The 20155-nt window shown below is 44.3% G+C and overlaps 1 protein-coding gene across 1 annotated transcript in view; it reads right to left on the bottom strand.

The window, feature by feature from the left end:
- Positions 1 to 1000: 1000 nt before the first annotated feature.
- The window catches only part of CHMP4B (charged multivesicular body protein 4B), a 54039-nt gene continuing 34884 nt past the window's right edge, over positions 1001 to 20155 (bottom strand). Inside the window, exons 2-5 of the mRNA XM_025469765.3 lie at positions 6914 to 7091; positions 4718 to 4832; positions 3552 to 3678; positions 1001 to 1874 (exon numbers count right to left, since the gene is read on the bottom strand). Of these exons, the coding sequence (XP_025325550.1) occupies positions 1810 to 1874; positions 3552 to 3678; positions 4718 to 4832; positions 6914 to 7091 (485 nt within the window). The 3' untranslated portion in view covers positions 1001 to 1809. The remainder of the gene's footprint in view (positions 1875 to 3551; positions 3679 to 4717; positions 4833 to 6913; positions 7092 to 20155) is intronic.

Here is a 20155-nt window from a genome sequence, read left to right as displayed (position 1 = left end):
CAGCCCGGGGAGGTGAGAAATGAGGAGTGAAGCACTGGGCATCAGCAACTTCACAGACAGGACCTGCACTGATCTGGTCCCACCTCCTTGTTTCATAGCGAGGAAAAGGAGATTCAGGGAAAGTTGGCAACTTGCCCCACTGTGCCCAGTGAGCAATGGCAGGGTTTTCATTATGAATTCAGGGTGATTTTCATCCTTTTTGGGGAAGAGGGGCAGAGGGAGAAGGAGAGAAAATCGCAAGCTGGCTCCACGCCCAGTGGCTTGGAGCCCAAATCCAGAGTTGGCAGCTTAACTGACTGAGCCACCCGGGTACCCCAAGGTGATTTCAATCTTGAGAGGTTTAGGGATGGGCATTTAAGAAAGGATCCTCTCAAATTCTGCCAATTGGCATGCAGAATTAAGAACAAATCTTCATTGACCCACTTTTCTGAAGAAGGTCCACAGCGTTCATCAGATTCTCCAGGGGGTATAAGACTAAAAAGTAGAGAGAGTGGAAAAGGCTGCGCCAAGGTCACACGGTGAGTCATAGCAGACCTGAGACTACCACTTGTGTCCTAGATTGTTAGTCACTGCCCTATACTTTCTCTCTCTGGGAAAGGCCATTTTCTTCAGTGCACCAATGTACCAGATTGGTTCAGTAAACCAATGCACCGGGTGGGCCTAGTCAGTAGGAAGACCATGGTTTCCAGTACGTGGAGGCTCTCTTGTCCCATGGACACTGCCAGAGAAGAACCAGGGAAGACCTGTAACTGCGTAAGAACCACTCATTCCTAAACTGTGCCCACAGGGTCCCCAAGTAAGATGAAGGCCACAGATCCATGACCTCCAGAACTTAAAAAAACATTTCCAGTAAGATGCACTCTGTTCTTTGGTTCCAATTGTTGATGTACATCATGCTCAAGTCTTGTATATGTTTCCACAGACTCCACTGGACACCTTCTAGCCTTGAAAAAGTCAGCTCCCGAAGCAAAGGACAGATTGATTGAACACAACAGCAAAGTATGAAAATTAATTGAGATATTTAATAGACAGTGCAAACCATAATTTCATCTGAATATAAATGTATGCACATGTTTCCAATGAGTTATCTATCAGTTATCACAAACAGCAACAAGGACCTTAGAGCTATGTTAGAAAAATGTATAGCTGGGATTTAACTCTACAATCTCACTTGCTCTCAAGAGAACACCATCCATTTCAAATTAGTGTCACAAACTCCAAAAAGACCAGGGGAGTAGGAGTGAGGGGTAGGCAGAGTGGTAAACACAAGGGCCAGTACACAGGTGATGGACAGAAATACAGTTCTCAAGGAAACCAAAGTCAGATGCATTATTACAGCTAAGGACAAGGAAAAGCCTATGGCTTTTAAAAAACTTTTCTGCCAGTACCATACAAGTCTTACAAAGAGATGTGCGACAAGTCAACTGACTTAAAAGGACAGAGGCTACATTTTCAGATCATTTCAATTGCGAACGGTCGACCCTTTCCATTGAGGTTCAGCAGTGGAGTTAGCGTAGTCCAGAAGCTCAATGTTGGATTTGCAAATACAGTTTATTTTACAGAAATTCAACATTATAAACAGCAGGCACCTCCCACCCCACCCGCCCGCCCCCCTCCCCCCTCCCCATCCCGCTGGGTGCAGACCATGCTATGCAGAGAGTGAGCAGTGATGCGGCCCTACTGCTTTGGAGGGGGATTCAGGAGCGATGGAACCTGCCTGCACCATGTCCTGCCTGCCCCACACACGCACACGCCTGCCCGCTGCACAGGCCACCAGAGTCTGTCTGGGCCCAGCCCGCACTGGACCAGTTACATGGATCCAGCCCAGTTCTCCAATTCCTTCATGTCATCCTCTTCCTCTTCCTTCTTCTTGGCTGTGTGAAAAGAGAAAAGGCTATTTAGGAGGGTTGGTTACAGTGCTCTCAACACATCTGGCTGGGTGCCAGGGCTGTCTATAAAACAGCCCTGCCCTTGCACCCAGCCTCCTCACCAGGCTATCAGCAGACTGTTTCTCTGTGCCTGAAAGCTGCAACACAAAACTCCAGATAACAGGCAACACACGTTCCCCAGCACCTCACCTCCACCCGCATCGGGGCCAGGCAAAACAAGGATTCTACAGAGAGCCCATCAGAATTCTGGGAAGGCTTCAGTCGCAGGGCATTTGAGAAGGGGGACATCAGGAAGAACCCCAGAGAGCTAATCCTTGCCAGCATTCCCCCTTCACCTCAAGTGGCTTTTTTTTTTTTAAGATTTTATTTATTTATTCACAAGAGACACACAGAGAGAGGCAGAGACACAGGCAGAGGGAGAAGCAGGCTCCACGCAGGGAGCCCGAAGCGGGCCTCGATCCTGGGTCCCCAGGATCACACCCTGGGCCGAAGGCAGGCTCAACTGCCGAGCCACCCAGGGATCCCATCTCAAGTGGCTTGAACCACCTCTCCACACCCACAGGTGCCCCTTAAACAGTGTTTGGACCCCCTTTGCCTGAACCCACCACAGGCTGCTGACTCAAGGGGCCATTTCCTCTTGATTCATGGGAGGCTAGGAGGACTACAGCCTCGTTACACTGCTCCCCAGGCTCTCTCTCCACACCGAATCAAACTTTGTTACCTTTTCTTTCTTTTCTAAAAAGATTTTGTTTTTTCATTTGAGAGAGAGAGAGCACAAGCGTGGGGAACAGCAGGCAGAGGGAGAAGCAGGCTCCCGCTAAGCAGGGAGCCCACCGTGGGGCTCAACCCCAGAACCCTGGGATCATGACCTGAGCTGAAGGCAGATGTTTACTGACTGAGCCACCCAGGCGCCCCAGTACCTTTATTTTTTATTTATTTATTTATTTTTTTTTACCTTTATTTTTTTTTATTTTTATTTTTTTTTCCCCAGTACCTTTAGAAGTGTGGTGAGGGATACTTCTACCCGAGGGTGAAATAATGACGAGGAAGTGGAAAGAAGGAGCAGACAGAAGGAAATGAAAGTCTGATAGAACCAGGCGTCTAAAAAAAGCCAGAGCTGTTTCTTTCCCACAGTGGCTGCCTCTGAGGCTCCACATTTTTACAGGGGTGCACAGCACGGGGTATTAGACAGGAACCAAGAGCTGGTCCTGGAATTAAACTTTCACACCTTCTCCCAGGGCCTAAAACTTTTTCTTATTTGGTGACATAGGAAAAATCATTCTGGAATAGTGGTTCCTAACTGGGGTGATCCCCCCACACCCTGCAGGGGACATCTGGCAGTATCTGGAGACATTTTTGGTTGTCACAACTTGGGGAAGACAGAGCCCAGGAGTGCTACGTAAATATCTCTAGTGCATAAAACAACCCCCACCCCCAACCCAAAGAATCACCTGGCTGTGTCAATAGTGCTGAGGTTAAAGAACTCTGTTCTATAGAGAAACTAGGAAAAGACAGGTGATGATGTCTCTGTGGCCGTCAAAACAGATCTTCTGTGATTCTGAATCCTGGGCAGACTCAGGACCCAAACTGAGGTCAGCCAACCTCAAGATTACCCACTACACGGCACTAGGGGTATGTCATGACTGGGTAAGAAGTACTCACTGGGTTTTGATGGTAAGGTTATAGAGGGAACATTTGGTAGAGGGACTGTTTCGGGTCCACTGATTTCCAGCAAATTCTTGTCTAGTTCTTCCTGTTCTAGTTCTTCTAATTCTGCCATGAGTTCATCCTGGTAAAGGAAACACAAGAGTGAGAGGGATGTTCCTGGGCATTGTACTCCCTGCAGAGGTCCTTCTTTCTAGGTAACTTAAGAGGACACACACCCCTTCTAAGATCAGAAGGGAGATGAACTCCAGGTCCATACTGTGTGACTCAAACTCTAAACACGGTTCTACTGGTGAACATAATACACTATCAAGCAGTTAGAGTCTATATTCAGTATCTTACGCTAGTTGTCAGCATTTTGAGAGGAGGGACTATATCTTTTCATTCTTCTTTATCTCAGAACTGGGCACACTCAGTGAATATTCAGGAATATTTGCTAAATTAAAATTAACTTGACTAGTCCATCAAATTTCAGTCTGAAACCATGAAAACCCTGGTGCTGGGAACCAAGTATAAGACCCACAAGGCTGTTTTCTCAGCCTTATGGTGGGAATCAGCACAAAGAATTGGGTTCAGTGGAGAGAACCTGACCTTCAGCAGACTCAAATTAACACAGATTGAAACACCTTCAACAGGGCCTTTTATTGTAATTTAAAACCCTAAGAGACTCAAAATCTCAACTGCTATAGTAGAAACTGCTAGGGGGCCAAGTTTCAGATGAACCCCTCAGGGGTCAGATATAAATGCTCCTTCCTGGGCTTCATCTTCACCTCAAATCAGCTGCCCAAGGGCAAATCCCATAAAGTTCTCCAAAAAATGGTCACCTCAGCTGCCACGGCTCTCAGCCCAGAGTCCACCATGAAATGTGTAAATTAATTATTTATTGAAACCAATCAATGACTTGAAACCTGCTGAAGAGTCCCTATGAAGGTCCCTTTACTCAACCTAAGCTTCTATCTCAAAGAGTGAAAGCCATCTCTCAAAAATCAGAATTAGGGAGAGCTAATACTATGCCCTATTTAAGTCCCAGTCTCTGGAAGGATGAAAACTGGTGATTTCTAAACCACACACATTCTGCCACAGAGCCTGCAACAGCACATTAAAGGACGGCCTGGCCCAGGTGTCATTTGTGAGGCTTGTGTGAACTGCATGAAACCACTCACCTCATCAAACTCTTCTCCAAATCCTACAGGTTTTGAAATAGCTGTTGAAATCTCCTCTGCAAGTTCTTGCTGGTCAGCAATGTCCTGCATTAATTCATCAACTTTATCGATGTCCCTTTAAATGAAATGGACAGATGTCATATTGGACAGTCTGTGTAAAAAGGGCCTTTGAGGCAGGAACAGAAACCCTATTGCACACAATCTGCTTCCTAGCCCTACTTCTGTAATTATTCCCTATGAGGAATTATTTTTTTCCCTATGAGGAATTATTTTTTTGTCTTTATATCTTCTTCCCCCTTTTATTTTTTTTTTAAGATTTTATTTATTTATTTGAGAGAGAGAGAGAGAGCAGGGGGAGGGGTAGAGGGAGAAGCAGGCTCCCCTTTCAGCAGGGAGAGGGATGTGGGGCTCAATTCCAGGACCCTGGGATCATGACCTGAGCTGAAGGCAGATGCTTAACTGACTGAGCCACCCCAGGTCCCCTTCCTCCCCTTTTTAGAAGAGAATCACAGAATCAAAAGGACGGAGTATTCTTAGGCATAATCTAGTCCAACATCCCAAGAAAATAAAGCTTATTAGTAAAGTTAGATGCCACATTCATGATTTCACATGTAAGCTAGTAATAAATATGTCAGATGAGACTACAGAACTTTAACTCCTGGGCCAACAGCTCTTCTTCAAGCTCAAAGGCAACTCTGTAACTCTGTACAGGAAGAGATAAAATCACAAATCACAAAATATAGTTGTGCTCCCTTCCCATCTACTCAAATCCACTTATGGCTCCTTCACTAGGCCCCCAAAGAAAGGCAAACATGCAGAATTACTTTCTATCTACTGTCATTCTTATAAACACACAATTAATCAGTTTAATATATACACATATACTTCAAAGCATGCACAGTGGGTTACAGGCATCTTAGCTCTGTACTAGAAGAACACAGAAATGGAGCAGACAGGGACCTAACTTAGGAAACTCCGTCCAATGACCATCCACCTCCCCTCTCTGGGACATAACTTCTACCGTGATAATCAGAGGCCTGGGTGAGAAGACTTTCTAAGGACCTTACTGGCTAGAAACTCTGCTCATCAGAAGAATCCTAAATTACTTAGAAATATTGTTCCATTCCATGAGATCTTTTTCTTCTTTTTTTTTTTTAATTTTTATTTATTTATGATAGTCACAGAGAGAGAGAGAGAGAGGCAGAGACACAGGCAGAGGGAGAAGCAGGCTCCATGCACCGGGAGCCCGACGTGGGATTCGATCCCGGGTCTCTAGGATCGCGCCGCCCTGGGCCAAAGGCAGGCGCTAAACCGCTGCGCCACCCAGGGATCCCTCTTCTTTTTTTTAAGTGGCTCTACACTGGGTTCAAGCCAATGACCCTGAGATCAAGACCTGAATTGAGATCAAGAGCTGCATGCTTAACTAACTGAGCCACCCAGGAGCCCCAAGATCTGCCTCTTTAGGCAACAGGGTACATAACCCATTTTATTTTATTTTACTTATTTTTTTAAGATTTTATTTATTTATTCATGATAGACACACACACATACACACAGAGAGAGAGAGAGAGAGAGAGGCAGAGACACAGGCAGAGGGGAGAAGCAGGCTCCACGCCGGGAGCCCGACGCGGGACTCGATCCTGGGACTCCAGGATTGCGCCCTGGGCCAAAGGCAAGCGCTAAACTGCTGAGCCACCCAGGGATCCCCCATAACCCATTTTAAAAGCACTGGGTGTTAGGGGCACCTGGGTGGCTCTGACAGTTTAGTGTCTGCCTTCAGCTCAGGTCGATCCAGGGATCGAGCCCCATGTCAGGTTCCCTGCTCGGCGCGGAGTCTGCTTCTCCCTCTCTCTCTCCCCACTCATGTCTCTCTCTCTCACTCTCTCTCTCTCAACTTAATCTCTCTCAAATAAATAAATCCTTAAAAAATTTGAAGAAAAGCACTGGCTGTTATAAACAACTGATGAATCATTGAACACTACATCTGAAACTAGTATGTACTGTATGTTGGCTAATTGATTTTAAATAAAAAATAAAAGGAGTTCTAAAAAAGAATGCAAATTAAAACAAACTCAGGTGTTTGAACAGATAAATCAAAGGGTCGCCCAAGGCCATGCCCAGGAATTGAGGCATTCCAGGGCCAGCATTGCCCTGCCACAAGGGTGCCCCCCCCTCCAAAAGTGGGTAGCCACATACATGTTGTCATGGGCAGCCTTCATCGCCTTAGCAGCATAGCCCATGTTCTTGAGCACCTCGGTGTTGGTATTGGCATTCTCCAGGGCTTCCCGCTGAAACTCGATGGTTGATAGTGTGCCGTCGATCTGCGCCAGCTGCTTTTCATACCTCTTCTTGCGCTTCAGTGCCTGGAGGGCCGCTGCATGAGAGAGAAAATAGGGTTTCAGAGAGCCTAGATACCAGAATATCCTAGAGTTCACTTGAGTCTTCGCCCTAATTGTAATAAACGCACCTCTGTTGTTGCTTCCACTGTAACACAGGGTTAATAATCTCTTCTACACAAAGAGCATATTCAATTTTCTAAGAAAACTATTCAAAATTCACATACTTCAAAATGCAGCGAAGCACACAAGCTAAAGTTCATGTCGTGTAACCATCACCTCACTAACCAAAGTATGGAAAGGCACCGAGATAGAGGATGTGTTTTGAGGCCATTACTGCTTTAGGTTTGAACCTTAGGTGAGCTACTCAGCTTCCCCGATAGGCTCATTGTGAGGAGATGAGATATATGTAAACACCTAGCACAACTTAAACATAGTGGACACCCAAAAACCAGCACTTCTAATTATTATAAAGCAGCTTTGAAGTATCATTTTATGCCAATAAAGTTATAAAAATAATAATGACTATACCAGATACTGGATAAGATGGGGTTAAAATGCTCTCTCACACATAGCTGACAACTCTAAGTTGATATACTGATTCTGAAAAGCAATATGGCAACACATAGCAATAGCCATAATGGTGTTGCTGCCCTATGACCCAGTAATTTCCTTCTGGAAATGTATTCAACAAGAGCAAAAACCCCCATGCCCAGAGATGGTTACTGTAGCATTCTCTATCATAGAAAAGAAAGACAGAATTCCCTGCCAGGGACAAATCTAGAGTCTGACATTTGGTCACGTCAACGTCATCATCTATCTATCCTTCCTGGCATGTTAAGGCTATAGAGATCATCTTGTTCTTTTCTTTCTTTTAATTAAAAAAAATTTTTTTATTTATTTATGATAGTCACAGAGAGAGAGAGAGAGAGGCAGAGACACAGGCAGAGGGAGAAGCAGGCTCCATGCACCCGGAGCCTGGTGTGGGATTCGATCCTGGGTCTCCAAGATCGCGCCCTGGGCCAAAGGCAGGCGCCAAACCGCTGTGCCACCCAGGGATCCCAAGATCATCTTGTTCTTAGATCCAGTCAGAATAAGCAATTTGACCAAGGTGAATCTGTGGCAGAGCAGGAGGCAAAAGCACATCTCTCTACTCACAATCCAAGGTGCCTTCCCCTTACTGTCTTTGCACCAAAAGGTATCGTTAGTACACATCTTAGATGAGCATCAAAGCCAGAAAGAGGGGATCCCTGGTGGCTAAGCAGTTTAGCGCCTGCCTTTGGCCCAGGGCGTGATCCTTTAAAGGTAGAAATGACCATCAGCAGATGAGGAAACAGATTCAGAGAGGTTACATCATCCAGGTCACCAGATATGTAACCCAAGTGTGGAACCCCAAAGTTTATGCTCTGCCATTCTGTTGTGCTTTCCACTTAATGAAAAAGGCAGGATCCTGCCTTGAAGGGGAGTGTCAAGGAGACTGTGGGAACACAGATGAGGGAAGGTAAATCCAACCATGTCATTCCTTTGTTTAAAAACTCTCAATAGCTCCCTATTTCTACAAGAAAAAGCCTCCATGTGGTTTAATACGGCCTGTAAGATCCTGCAAGGGACTGGGGTTGTCATCACAGACCACATTCTAGAGTCCTTTGGTCATGCCATTGACCATGATGGCAGAGGGAAGACAGCCTGGTATGTAAGTGCTCAGGGGTTGCTCCCTTGTGCCTTCCTTAGTGTTGCCTTTCCACAGAAACCAGCTCAGATACATTCGAATCAACATGTGATTCTCAAGTCTTTTCAGGCCAATGTCCCACACAGATGCCTCTTTCCCAGGTCTGCCTCAGGGGGACCCCCACTACCCATGGCATAGCCCAGCCTATAAAAATTTGCCTCCCAGGATGCCTGGGTGGCTGAGTGGTTGAGAATCTGCCTTCAGCCCAGGGCGTGATCCTGGAGTCCCGAGATCAAGCCTACATTGGGCTCTCTGCATGGAGCCTGCTTCTCCCTCTGCCTATGTCTCTGACTCTCTCTCTTTGTGTTTCTCAGGAATAAATAAATAAAATCTTTAAAAAAAATTGCCTCTCATGTTTACGAGTAAAGTGAACAAGGTGTCCAACTGCCTACTGTGCGGTAAACAAGCAAAATGGCTGAGGCAGTCCCATCCACTTTCTCATTTAATCTTCCTACACCCAGTCATAGAGCAAAGATCCCAGATTTTTTTTTCTTTTAAACATTTTATTTTTTTATTTGACACAGAAAGAGTATAAGCAGAGGGAGTGGCAGGCAGAGGCAGAGGCAGAGGCAGAGGCAGAGGGAGAGGGAGAAGCAGGCTCCCTGCTGAGCAAGGAGCCCAACGCAGGGCAGCCTGGGTGGCTCAGCGGTTTAGTGCTGCCTTCGGCCCAGGGCATGATCCTGGGGTCCTGGGATTGAGTCCCATGTAGGGCTCCCTGCATGGAGCCTGCTTCTCCCTCTGCCTGTGCCTCTCTCTCTCTCTCTCTCTCTCTCTCTGTCTCTCATGAATAAATAAATAATAAAATCTTAAAAAAAAAAAAAAAAAAAAAAGGAGCCAAACGCAGAACTCAATCCCAGCACCCTGGGATTATGACCCAAGCTAAAGGCAGATGCCCAACTGACCTAGCCACCCAGGTGCCCAAGAGATCCCAGATCTATGCTAACAAAAGAGACTGGGAATAAGAATGGTGAAATGGCCCATCTAAGTCACACTGCTGTTATGTGGAGAGGAGAGGGCTCAACCACTGGTCTGCGTAAATCCTCAGGTCTCTGCTCTTCCCACACAGGCTCAGAATGATGGCAAGTGACACTGGAAGAGTTCTCAGGAATGAACAATGAGATGACACATCTGCCTTGCTTTCTAGTGTCCTGAGTGTAGCAGGAGCCTTGATTTTATATAGTCAGCTACATTCTGATTTTTGTTCTTTTTCTTTTTTTTTTTTCAAATTTTGTTCTCGGGTCTCTTTTTTTCCAAACCCTGTGTAAAAGGCTGACTTTCAATAAATCACAGTGAGGGAGCTGCTCTGCTTCATATAAAACCCCAACCCAGGGATCCCTGGGAGGCGCAGCGGTTTGGCGCCTGCCTTTGGCCCAGGGCGCGATCCTGGAGACCCGGGATCGAGTCCCACATCGGGCTCCCGGTGCATGGAGCCTGCTTCTCCCTCTGCCTGTGTCTCTGCCTGTCTCTCTCTCTCTGTGACTATCATAAATAAATTTAAAAAAAAAATTAAAAAAAAAAACATATTAAAACCCCAACCCAGAAGCAAGTCATCTGTGAATAGTTTAACACTAAGTTTGGGGACACCTGGGTGCCTCAGCAGTTAAGCGTCTGCCTTCAGCTCAGGGCATGATCCTGGGGTCCCAGGATCGAGTCCCACATCGGGCTCCTTGCATGGAGCCTGCTTCTCCCTCTGCCTGTGTGTCTCTGCCTCTCTCTCTCTCTCTGTGTCTCTCATGAATAAACAAATAAAAATCTTTAAAAAAAAATAACACTAGATTCCCCATACACTCTGACTTTAAAACCAAATTTATCCTTTCTCTATTAATATGTTAATTTTAGAACTGCTTTAACTTTTCCTATAATACGTTTTCTTTTTTTTTTTTTTTTTTTAAGATTTTATTTATTTATTCATGAGAGATACAGAGAGAGAGGCAGAGACACAGGCAGAGGGAGAAGCAGGCTCCATGCAGGGAGCCCTGTGTGGGACTCGATCCCGGGACCCCAGGATCATGCCCTAGCTGAAGGCAGACGCTTAACTGCTGAGCCACCCAGGCATCCCTCTACTACATTTTCTTTTCTTTTTTAAAAAATATTTTATTTGTTTATTCATGAGAGACACAGACTGAGAGAGAGAGGCAGAGACACAGGCAGAGGGAGAAGCAGGCTCCATGCAGGGAGCCCGACGTGGGACTTGATCCCAGAGTCTCGACTCTGGGATCACACCCTGAGCCAAAGGCAGATGCTCAACCACTAAGCCACCCAGGTGTCCCCCTCTAATACATTTTCATTTGGCAGTGACTCCTCGTATGCCAATCTTATATTGCTCCAATCGCCACATTACTTCTAAAACTTCCCAAGCAATAAATGATCTGGAAGCAAATAACCTGAACATACCAGGGAGGTAAGCAAGAGTCACCCCATGAATGAAATGTTTACATTATTCATGTTTATAGACCAACATCTAGTACAATGGCTGGTATAAAGTGCTTCATATATATTAAACTGAATCTCTAATTTCATCTGTATTTTAAGTTTTTCATGTATTTTATGCAGGGTTCCTCGTGTGTGGTACACCCATATTTTATCTCCTGTGTACCTGTGACTCGAAGGAGAAATGATAATGTCTCATTGAAACACTGGCTAAAACAATCATTGGATAGGATTTTTTCTCTGCATCTCTCCTGGCCCATAAAATAGGAACTCTTGTAAGCACTTGCCCTTCCCTTCATTCTCACCATAAGGTATGTTTTCAGGGAGGAAGAAAAGGGCCTGAGTAATCAGCCTGGCCCTTTCGGGTTTCCATCCCCTGCCTGCAGGGTTCACACAGTCTTCTCCATGTAGTAAACTCTCCAGGATGGTGCCTGGCAGGGAAAGTTGATTTATTTCCCCAATCTAACTCCTGTGTGTATGTCTTAGCTAGTTAAGAACTCCAAAGAGAAAGGGTACATGATTCATTTTCTCCCTTCATACATGGTTCATGAGCAATCTTTTTATTAAAGATCTATTTATTTATTTAAGGTAAGAGAGGCAGAGGGTGAGGGAGAGAAAGTCTCAAGTAGATTCCTCACTGAGCATGGGGCCCACCTCGGGGTTCAATCTCATGACCCTGAGATCAGGACCTGAGCCAAAACTTAACCAACTGTGCCACCCAGGTGCCCCTATGTAATGTAATCTTGAAATTTTTTTAAAAAAGATTTTATTTATTTATTTATTTATTTATTTATTTATTTATTTATTTGAGAGAGAGAGTGAGAGCACAAGCTGGGGGAGGGGCAAAGGGAGAAGGAGGAGCAGACTCCTCACTGAGCAGGGAGTCCGACCCAGGGTTCAATTCCAGGACCCTGAGATCATGACCCAAGCTGAAGGCAGATGCTTAACCAACTAAGCCACCCAGGCACCCTGACGTGATCTTGAAATTAGCAGCACCTAGGTGGCTCAGTCAGTTAAACATCTGACTCTTGGTTTTGGCTCAGGACGTGATCTCAGGGTCATGGGATTGATCCCAGTGTCAGGCTCTGTGCTGAGCATGGATGGAGCCTGCTTGTGATTCTCTCTCTCCCTCTGCCCCTCCTGTTTGCATGACCTCCCTCTCAATAAATAAAACCTTAAAAAAAAAAAAAAGTAATTAGACATGAGGTCACCATTTGGGCTACAAGAATACGTGTAAACATAAATATTCATAGCACTTAAACCACTCTGTATCTTAGAAACGTGGAAGAGTGGTGAAGTATATAACTTAGGCCAAACTAAAGGAGTTGAATGCCATTCTTTCTGCATACTGTTATACTTAAATAAAATATCATCCATCTCAACCTTACTTCTGACCACCGGAATTTACTTCTACATATGGCCAAAGTTTAAGGGGCCAAGCCTAATGTTTTATATAAATATGTGCTGGCTCTTAGTGCCTTGCATTATACATCTCCAAATTTCTGAGGTTGGGTTAAAAAGCAAGTACAGGGTTCTTATTACAAAACAAAAACAAAAACAAAAACAAAAACAAAAAACAAAAAAAAAATCTATGTGAGGTGTTAGATGTTAACTTATCGTGGTAATCATTTCATAATACATATATCAAATCATTATGTTGTATAGCTAAAACTAGTATAATGTTATGTCAATTATATCTCAATAAAACTAGGGGGAAAATGGGAGGAAAAAAAAAACAAGTACTGGGTTAACAAGGAGTTCATCTAAACCAAATATTCAAAGAGGTGTCCAAAGAAATCTCTTTTCTGACAAAGAACCCCAGTGTCATTCATAAACACAGTGGCTTTAACAATGGAAATCTAACTCAGGCCAATAAAAGTTAAAGAGGTTGCTTTTAGATGGAAAAAAATAGTCCTTGGAATCTCCATATTTAATTATGCCTTTGCCAGTTCCAAGAGAGTAATTACAGCAGCAATTACAGAATCTAATAACCAGCTTTATTGGCTCTGAAAGCTGAAGCAAAAACAACTCCAACCATGTTGAAATAAACATTGGTCTCCAGACAGATGCTTCATTAGACACTCTAAATAGCTATTTGGAGGAAAAATACAAAAGAGATACCGTATCAGAGAGACCAGTTGAAAAACTATTCACCCAGGACTGGAAACTCCTCCTGCAAGGCATCTGTTAATGACTGTACAGAAACCATTTTCAGAGAACATATCAGTTCAATACAACTAGATAGCATGCTGCTTTCTCTTAGTCAAAGGCAGACTTGACTTCTCTTTGAAGAGTTGCTGAGGAAGACAAATTTGCCTGCACTGGTCTGGGGGTATTCAGTACAGGAGCCATGAACCCTGGGCATCTCAAAAGATGCTAAAAAGGCCTAACTGTACACTCATGACTAGTACAGAGAAGATTTAGGTATTGATGGGAAGGAGGGCCCAATAATAGCCTGTCACTGAATGAATGAATGAATGAATGAATAAATAAATGATGGTGTCCTTTCAAAGACCCAAGATCCACATCTGAGTTCATCTAGCAAAAGATACAAGGATTAGGAGAAAGGAGGAGAGTGCTGTTCCTTTTTCATTCAGCATGAACCACACAGGAAACACAACATATTCCAGGGGACACCTACACAAATTCAACACAAAGTGGGAATTCTGAAGAACCTGGTCATGGCAGGGCTACTGGCAGGCAGGCAGTAGAGTGAAGCTGAGGGAACCCTGCTTTGCCTGCCTTCAGCAATCATTTGGATGCTCCCTGCTCATCATACCCATGAATAAGCCTCAGATGTTCAGGGTACTCTCAGCCAGGAGAACCACATCTGGCCTCCACCCATTAGTCACTGTGCTGGGGTCACCTGTCATCTGCCCTGAGTATGTGGGCAAGAAAAGACCCAAAGTCAAAACAACCAAGTTAATCACCAATGTCAAAAGAAGCCATTCTCCTACAGAAATGGTTATTACTAAGCATTCATGCACCACATGACATCAGATGTCCCACCAGGCATTGACCAAATGAGTTACAATTTTGGCATCAAAAGTAGGAGGCGTGCACCCTTGAAGGATTCTCGTAGATACTGAAATCTGACCTGTCTCATTAGGTGACTGAGAAAAAACAATGCCCAGAAAAGGTGACACGGCTTGCCAGGATCACACAGGGAGTTAGAGACAGAATCAGAACTAGAACCCAGCTCTAAAGCCAGGGCTCTTTCCACCACCTCAATCAACTTTCTTATCTCCAAATAAAGTTGCTACAAATAAACCAGCAGTTCCCCTACCATAAGGAAAACAGTCTCCTAACGCTTTTTCATCCAATTTCCAAACTCTGCCCTTTGCAATCCCCATTTAAAAGCTCATGCCACCACATGAAAGAACTGGAAAGCTACCAATATTCTCTAAGTTCCCAGGTAGAAGAAAAAAAAGAATGGAAAAGAGGCCCAGTATCTGCCTGGTTCCAGAATACTTTCTTTAAATGGATGCTGTTGATCCTGTCTGCAGTTTCAGAACACAGTGGGAGGGCTAGGCTCTCATTTCTCTACCCTGTACAGAAGTGGCATGCGGCGCCTGAGTGGCTCAGTCGGTTAAGTGTCCAACTCTTGGTTTTGGTTCAGGTTGTGGTTTGAGGGTGGTAGGATTGAGCCCTGCATTAGGCTCTGCACTCTGCATGGAGTCTGCATAAGATTCCCTCTCCCTCTCCCAGTGCTCCTCACACTCATGCTCTCGCTCACTCTAAAAGAGATAAATAAATCTTAAAAAAAAGAAAAAAAAAGTGACAAGACCTACAGTAGCTACAGAAAGGTCTCAGAAACCCACAAGTGCCTTTAAGCCCAGACAGAGGCTGTTTTGTATCCATCCTCACTCAGTAACCCAAGGCTCACCTGTGGAAAAGAGGGCCTAATCCTGCAAAAGCCTTGGAATGCTATTTATGCCCACAGAGCTGAAGAGTGCAGGCAAGAAAAAAAAAAAAGAGTGCAGGCAAGTGGTGCAGATAGCATTTTTCAGAGCAGCCTCCTTCTCTGTGATGTATCTCCCTATTCTCCTAATTTGCTCTCCGTGGCCTGGAGCTAATGCACTCCATTTAGAAATGGTAAAATAAGTTACTTGTGTATGACCAGGAAAGTAGAGTCTGAAACCCTGCTGACTTCATCAGCGAACACACAGGGAGTACAGTACTCACTACAAGGAAAAATTCTAGAGAGAAAGAAAGAAGCCCTTTATCTATTTCATGGGGACAAATATGAAAGAAATAAGCCCCTAATTAACAATCTAACAGAATATCAAATTGCTCCAAATCATTTAAACAACATATAGAAACTATGTTCTGCAAAGGTCAGATAAAGACATGATAAGACACCTTCAAATAAGCTTAGGAAATGCTAAGTCATGCCAAATTAACATGGTCATTTAGGGAGTCCAGCTGTTCAGCTGTTTCGGTTCCACTATCAGGTAAACCCTGAGGAATTACTGAACCTCACTAATCCTCAGATAAAAATACTCATCTCATAGAATTATTTTGAGGATTAAAATGAGATATGTATGTGAAGCATCTGGCACAGAGCGAAAAACGCCAAACGCTCAGTAAATGTTGGTCACCAGTATTATTTACTGTAGGACTTCTCAGAGTCTGTTTTAACAGAAAGAGAACTAATACCATTACCACCACCATGTCCTCTCCCATAAAAGATAGCTTGGGGAAAAAAAACAATTTAAAACCACCTTGGTTACTTAGCCAACATAAGCTTCATCAATCTTGGTCCCGCTGATGCGTGCCAACACTGGAGCACAAAGAAAAGAACATGGGGCTTAGTGTCAGAAACACTGGCTCTGATACTGGCTCGGGGTAAGTTACTTCACCTCTTCATCAAATGGAAAAAGGAGTGATACCACTACCCCAAAGATGAATGAGAAAAATAATCTCTCTGAAAATACTCAATAAATGTGAGCATTCTCTCCATCTTGCCCATTTCTTTAAACTTCTGACTCTCTTTCCTTGCCTGTGTCTGATATTCTCTCTGGGGATCTCTGTATCTTCTTTTCCCTGTCCTGTTCTTCCCCCTAGCCCAATGTGTCTTTCCAAGAAACAGTATATAGCTGTGGCACAGTGGAGAAAAATATAATATAGAACAGCAGTTAACACTTCTAAGGAGCTTTTGGGTAGCAGGCACCATAACCGGTGCTTTACATGTTGGATCCTCCCAATAACCCTATAAAGTAGGTACTGCTATTTCCCCATTGACAGATATGAAAATTGAGGCTCAAAGAGTTTTATCACTTGCCCAAGTCATATGGTTAGACAGTGGGAGGCTTGGGATCAATGCCAGGATGCCTATCTGCAGAGGGCGTGTTCTTACTCTATGGAGGAACACCTACTCTGCACTGAGCTGGCAGTTGGCCTGCTTTTGCCTGAGTGTGGGGATCTGAGAGCCTCCTATGCCTTCTCTACCCAACAGATTCCATAAGTTAGTAGTCTGGCACCAAGAGCCTCCAGAGGCAGCTCAGTCCACCCAGAAGTACTTGACTAATTGGTAATCCACGACGGTAGGCAGTAAAAACCTTTGGCTGAAAAAAACATTTTTTCCCCAGTGAATTTTAAATTGGTTAAAAGTACATGTGATAAAATCCAGCCATTTTACTAGCTCCTTTGTATTTAGGTTTACAATTTTACATAGTTGGGGAGGTTGTAATGAGTTGTTTTCTGTTTTAAAACTTCGCCCCGTCATTTCTTCTGAGGCCAGTAGGCTCTGCCTTCTGTCCTCTCACCCCATAATGTTCTCTAGATCTTTTTCCCCAAGACCTAATATGACGTTGCTTCTATATTCTAGAAGACCCAGAGATCCCAACTATAAGAACTTGGTAAAGTTTCTCAAACTTCTGTCAGTTGCCTATTTTTCACCCCCGTTTTAACTCCTGTCAAGATGCCTAGAACTCTATTTGCTTTGGGTTTTTAAAAAAGATTTTATTTATTTATTTGATATATATAGAGAGAGTACAAACAGGGAGAGTGGCAGAGGGAGAAGGAGAAGCAGGCTCCCAGGTGAGCAAGGAGCCCAATGTGAGGCTTGAACCCAGGACCTTGGGATCATAATCCAAGCCGACAGTAAACATTTAAACGACAGAGCCACCCAGGCACCCTGATCTCTATTTTTTTTTTTTTTTAAGTAATCTCTACCCAACATGGGGTTTGAACACATAACCCAAAATGAAGAGTCACATGCTTTACCAACTGAGCCAGCCAGGCGCCCCATGATGCCTAGAACTTTAAAAGCAGAGTCAGGGGCTTGTTTAACTGACAGTGAGCCTAGGACCTCCCCTTGTGACTAAATCTGAGAGGAAGTAGCAGAGACTCAGAGTAAGCAGCAGATTGTTCCAAACTGGACTAGTGAGAGTGGCCCAGGCCATAAGGAAGAAGAGAAAATGGCCAAGGAAAGTCAGACCCATCCAGGGGGAAAGTGCAAAGGCCTTGTGACAAGGGTAACTCAGGGGCAGATAGGAAAACTAAGATCCCGGGAAGGAAGGTGATCTGCCTTTATTATTGAAGGCCACAGTCAGGGGCGGTCCGGATGGCTCAGTGGTTTAGCGCTCCCGTCAGTCAGCCAGGATCGAGTCCCATGTCAGGCTCCCTGCATGGAGCCTGCTTCTCCCTCTGCCTGTGTCTCTGCCTATCTCTCTCTCTCTCTCTGTGTCTCTCATGAATAAATAAATAAAATCTTAAAAAAAAAAAAAAATAAGGCCACAGATAGCCTGTGCTTTGGGATCCAAGGCCAAGGTTCAGAAGAATTTCATTTGAACAGCTATCAGAAACCAAAACTAAGCACCCATGTAACCCATAAATATGTCTTAGTGTTCCATGTCTTAATACATAAATTCGAATGTTACATGTTTCACACAAAAAATTCAGATTTTTTTTTTTTAAGATTTTAATTTATTTATGAGAGACACAGAGAGAGAGGCAGAGACAGAGGCAGAGGGAGAAGCAGACTCCATGCAGGGAGCCCGATGAGGGACTCGATCCTGGGACCATGGGATCACTACCTGAGCCAAAGGCAGATGCTCAACCACTGAGCCACCCAGGTATCTCAAAATATCAGACTTTGGGCTTCCTTTTGATAATGTAAATTTTCTGGCAACAATCCAATGGCACTAAGTAGCAGCCATCCTTTTAGAAGGGGTACATACAAACTCTCTAGTTCACCTCAATGCCTACCACTGTCCACGGCCATGTTACTCATTTAAATATCCAGACCACCCATAAGACTAGACATTAATTTTAGATCTGGAGGAAACTGTTACCAGTTATCTGGGACAATCCCTTGCCGTCAGGCAGTTAACGCTATTCCCAATTTAAAGACAAGCAACCAAAGATTCAACTTGCTCAAGTTCACAAAGTTAGAGGTAATGGCCAAGGAAGAATCCAAGCCAGGCACCCTGTCCTGGGACAATGCTCTTTCCACTACTCTTGGGGAGATTTGTGTCTAGAAACTGGAACATGGGTCCTATGATCCTGGACCTAGCTTCTTGATCTAAATCTGTCATGCTCAAATTATGTCACTGAGCAAAGCCCCTCTTAGGGCTCGGACTCCTCCTCAAGGACCAAAGAAGAGTGGATTAGATGCTCCCTCTACGGTGCTCTTCCAGCTCTAATAATATATGAACCTGTATAGTTATGAATTTTCTGGTAACTGATTAAAACAAACATAAAGGGCTTTTTCTGACTGACCCTGGGTGATCTTGAAAATGTAATTAACATCAATACACTCCATTCCGGAGTATTTCACATAATCAAGTTTTTCCTGTCCAAGAAAATTAGCAGTATCTCTTTTAATTGATTTCACAAATTGTGTTAGAAGAATCATACACTCCTTTTAGCCTCTGCACTCAGCTACTCCAGCTAGGTGGAGAAAGCCAGCACTCATACCCAACACTAGCCAAAGATGTCATTCTTTTTTTTTTTTAATTTTTTATTTATTTATGATAGCCACAGAGAGAGAGAGAGAGAGGCGCAGAGACACAGGCAGAGGGAGAAGCAGGCTCCATGCACCGGGAGCCCGACGTGGGATTCGATCCCGGGTCTCCAGGATCGCGCCCTGGGCCAAAGGCAGGCACCAAACCGCTGCGCCACCCAGGGATCCCCAAAGATGTCATTCATATATGTCATTCAGGGAGGAGAGGTAATTACAGTTAGAATGTAAAGCTAGCTGCCCTCACTCTCCATTTCCTCACAAGTTCTAGCATTGCTGACCTTTCTCTGAAATGCCTCTCTCCTGTTAGTCTTAGAAGATACCCTAGAGTTGGGCTTCCTGGCTCCCACAATCTCTTCTTGTGTTTTTCTAGATCCTTTCTTTCTTCTTCTCAAGTTTTTAAAAGATTTTATTTTTTATTCATGAGAGACACACACACACACACACACACACAGAGACAGACAGACAGACAGGCAGAGGGAGAAGCAGGCTCCATGAGAGACAGAGAAAGAGAGAGAGAGAGACAGGCAGAGGAAGAAGCAGGCTCCATGCAGGGAGCTCGATGTGGGACTCGATCCCAGGACTCCAGGATCATGCCCTGGGCCAACGGCAGGCACTAAACTGCTAAGGCACCCAGGGATCCCCATCTTCTCAATTTCAAGTGGTTGGATGGAGCTCAAACCTTGATCCTGAGTTCATACACACTAACCTGAGCTAACACACTTATTCAGAGTCTTGTATTTTATTCCTTCACTTAATCCTCACAATAAGGAATTAGTCTTATTAGTCCATTTATAGATGGGGAGATTTGAGGCTGGAGAGATTAAGTAACTTACTAACTTCTCAAAGCTTGTGGAGTAACTGGCAGAGTCAGGACCCAAATCCATATTCCTTCTGCATCTAGCCAAGATAAAATGGCAGGGACTGAACTTACCCTCCTACCTAAGAAAAATGAAACAATAATTTTCAAGACACTG

This window comes from Canis lupus, chromosome 24, assembly GCF_003254725.2.
Source record: "Canis lupus dingo isolate Sandy chromosome 24, ASM325472v2, whole genome shotgun sequence".
NCBI lineage: Eukaryota > Metazoa > Chordata > Mammalia > Carnivora > Canidae > Canis > Canis lupus.
Note: the sequence above shows the minus strand (reverse complement) of the source record. Positions and strands in the feature narration are given on the sequence as shown.